Raw genomic sequence first — 1531 nt, 5'->3', positions numbered from 1 at the left:
TGGGCACTAAACACAGTAAGTTACTTCCAATATATATATATTTTTTAATTCATGCTTGTGTGACATCACTGGGAAGTGACCAATGGACTGCATTGATGATGTCACACTACAGAAAGCAGCTTCAGTCCCATTTTCACTGGTAATAATTCTGCTTAAAGGAGAGATATTGTGCTCAACACGTCCCTAAATATGTCCTTGTGACTCAGAACCCCAGTAGCAAAGCGGACACCAACCCTCAGTGTTTTCTTTTCTTTGTTTGTTTTTTTAATCAGAAACACATTTACTATTAAAGATTCATCATGCAAATATTTACTATACATCAAAGAAAAGAGGGTGTCTGAGATAGATCAGTATGTAACCAAAATGCCTATTTTTTTTTTTTTTTTGCAGCAACATCAAAGTAACATTTACAAATCATTGCTGTACCTGAAAAAATCCCAGATCTATGGATACCGGTGAAGACAAGGGAGATTCTTCTGGGGTGAGCTGTGAAGTTCTTTGGTCTGCTGTGTGTTTCTGGAGGCTGCAGGAAGCTGGAAGAATGACTTCGGTACCTTGCTGCACTGGAGGGAGTCTCACCTCTGAGCAGTGAAGAGACCTGGATTCAGACTCAGCGCCTAGGGCTTGCTCTCCAGGCCCCAGGGAAAGTCTCTTATTTTGGTAAACATGTAAGGACAGCATGGAGAGGACTGGCAGAGTTCTGAGTCCTGAAATGACTTTTTCCAGCCGCAGTGCAGCTTTGGGGCAAAGCCTGTGCAATTTCTCCTGACAGCAACCCAGGCCCTCTGGACAGGTGTCACATTTTCGGACCTCGGCTTCCTTTCTCTGGGTCAGGGTTTCCTTGCTGAGCCCCAGCAGGTCTGACAGGTGGGAGATGTAGCGGATGGTCAACCTCAAGGTTTCGATCTTTGTGAGGTTCTGACCTGCTGGCACCAGTGAGGGTGGGAGGTAGTTTCTCAGATTGTGCAGAGCTTTGGAGAGGTCTCTCATCCTCAGCTTCTCCCTTTCGCTGGCGCTCTGTCTCTGGCTGCAGGCCATTCTGCTCCTGCCTCTTCTGCTCTGCTGGATGAAAGATTGCTTAGCTCTCTGTTTTGGACCTACGTTCTGGGCCTGAGCTCCGAACAAATTGTAGTAAGTCCCTGGAGAGGATGGGAAGAAAGGATATGGAGGGGAGAGGCCGTAGGAGTCAGTGGAAGATGCTGGAGAGAGGCTGCTGTATCCATCAGAATCGGAACATCTCCAGGGCTGCATCAGGGTAGAGTCTGCAGACAGCAGGCAGTCTTGGGGCAGGAGGTAGGCTGGGGAGCGATTCATGTCTTCAAGGCCTTGTGCTAGACTGGCAGTGTCTTGACTTGGCTCTGTGGAGAGCCCTGAGCATCTCCTGACTTTATCCCTTGCAGGGAGAGGTGTGAAGTGGCACCTTGGCAGGCACCATCAGCACATCAAAGTCTCAGAGGAGGAAGATGGAGAAGCAGGGGGTCTCTGGGAAAAAGTTCCCTGGACCCAGGTGTGCACTTTCACTCTTAAAGAA

General features: G+C 48.3%; 1 protein-coding gene across 1 annotated transcript; it reads right to left on the bottom strand.

Moving 5' to 3' along the window:
* Positions 1-414: 414 nt before the first annotated feature.
* Positions 415-1314, bottom strand: LOC115458703. Its single transcript, XM_030188529.1, has one exon. The coding sequence runs from the start codon at positions 1312-1314 to the stop codon at positions 415-417; it is 900 nt and encodes a 299-aa protein (XP_030044389.1).
* Between the last annotated feature and the right edge of the window lie 217 nt (positions 1315-1531).

This window comes from Microcaecilia unicolor, unplaced genomic scaffold (genome assembly GCF_901765095.1).
Source record: "Microcaecilia unicolor unplaced genomic scaffold, aMicUni1.1, whole genome shotgun sequence".
Lineage (NCBI taxonomy): Eukaryota > Metazoa > Chordata > Amphibia > Gymnophiona > Siphonopidae > Microcaecilia > Microcaecilia unicolor.
The sequence above is the reverse complement of the archived record's forward strand: the minus strand, read 5'-3'. Positions and strand labels throughout refer to the sequence as shown.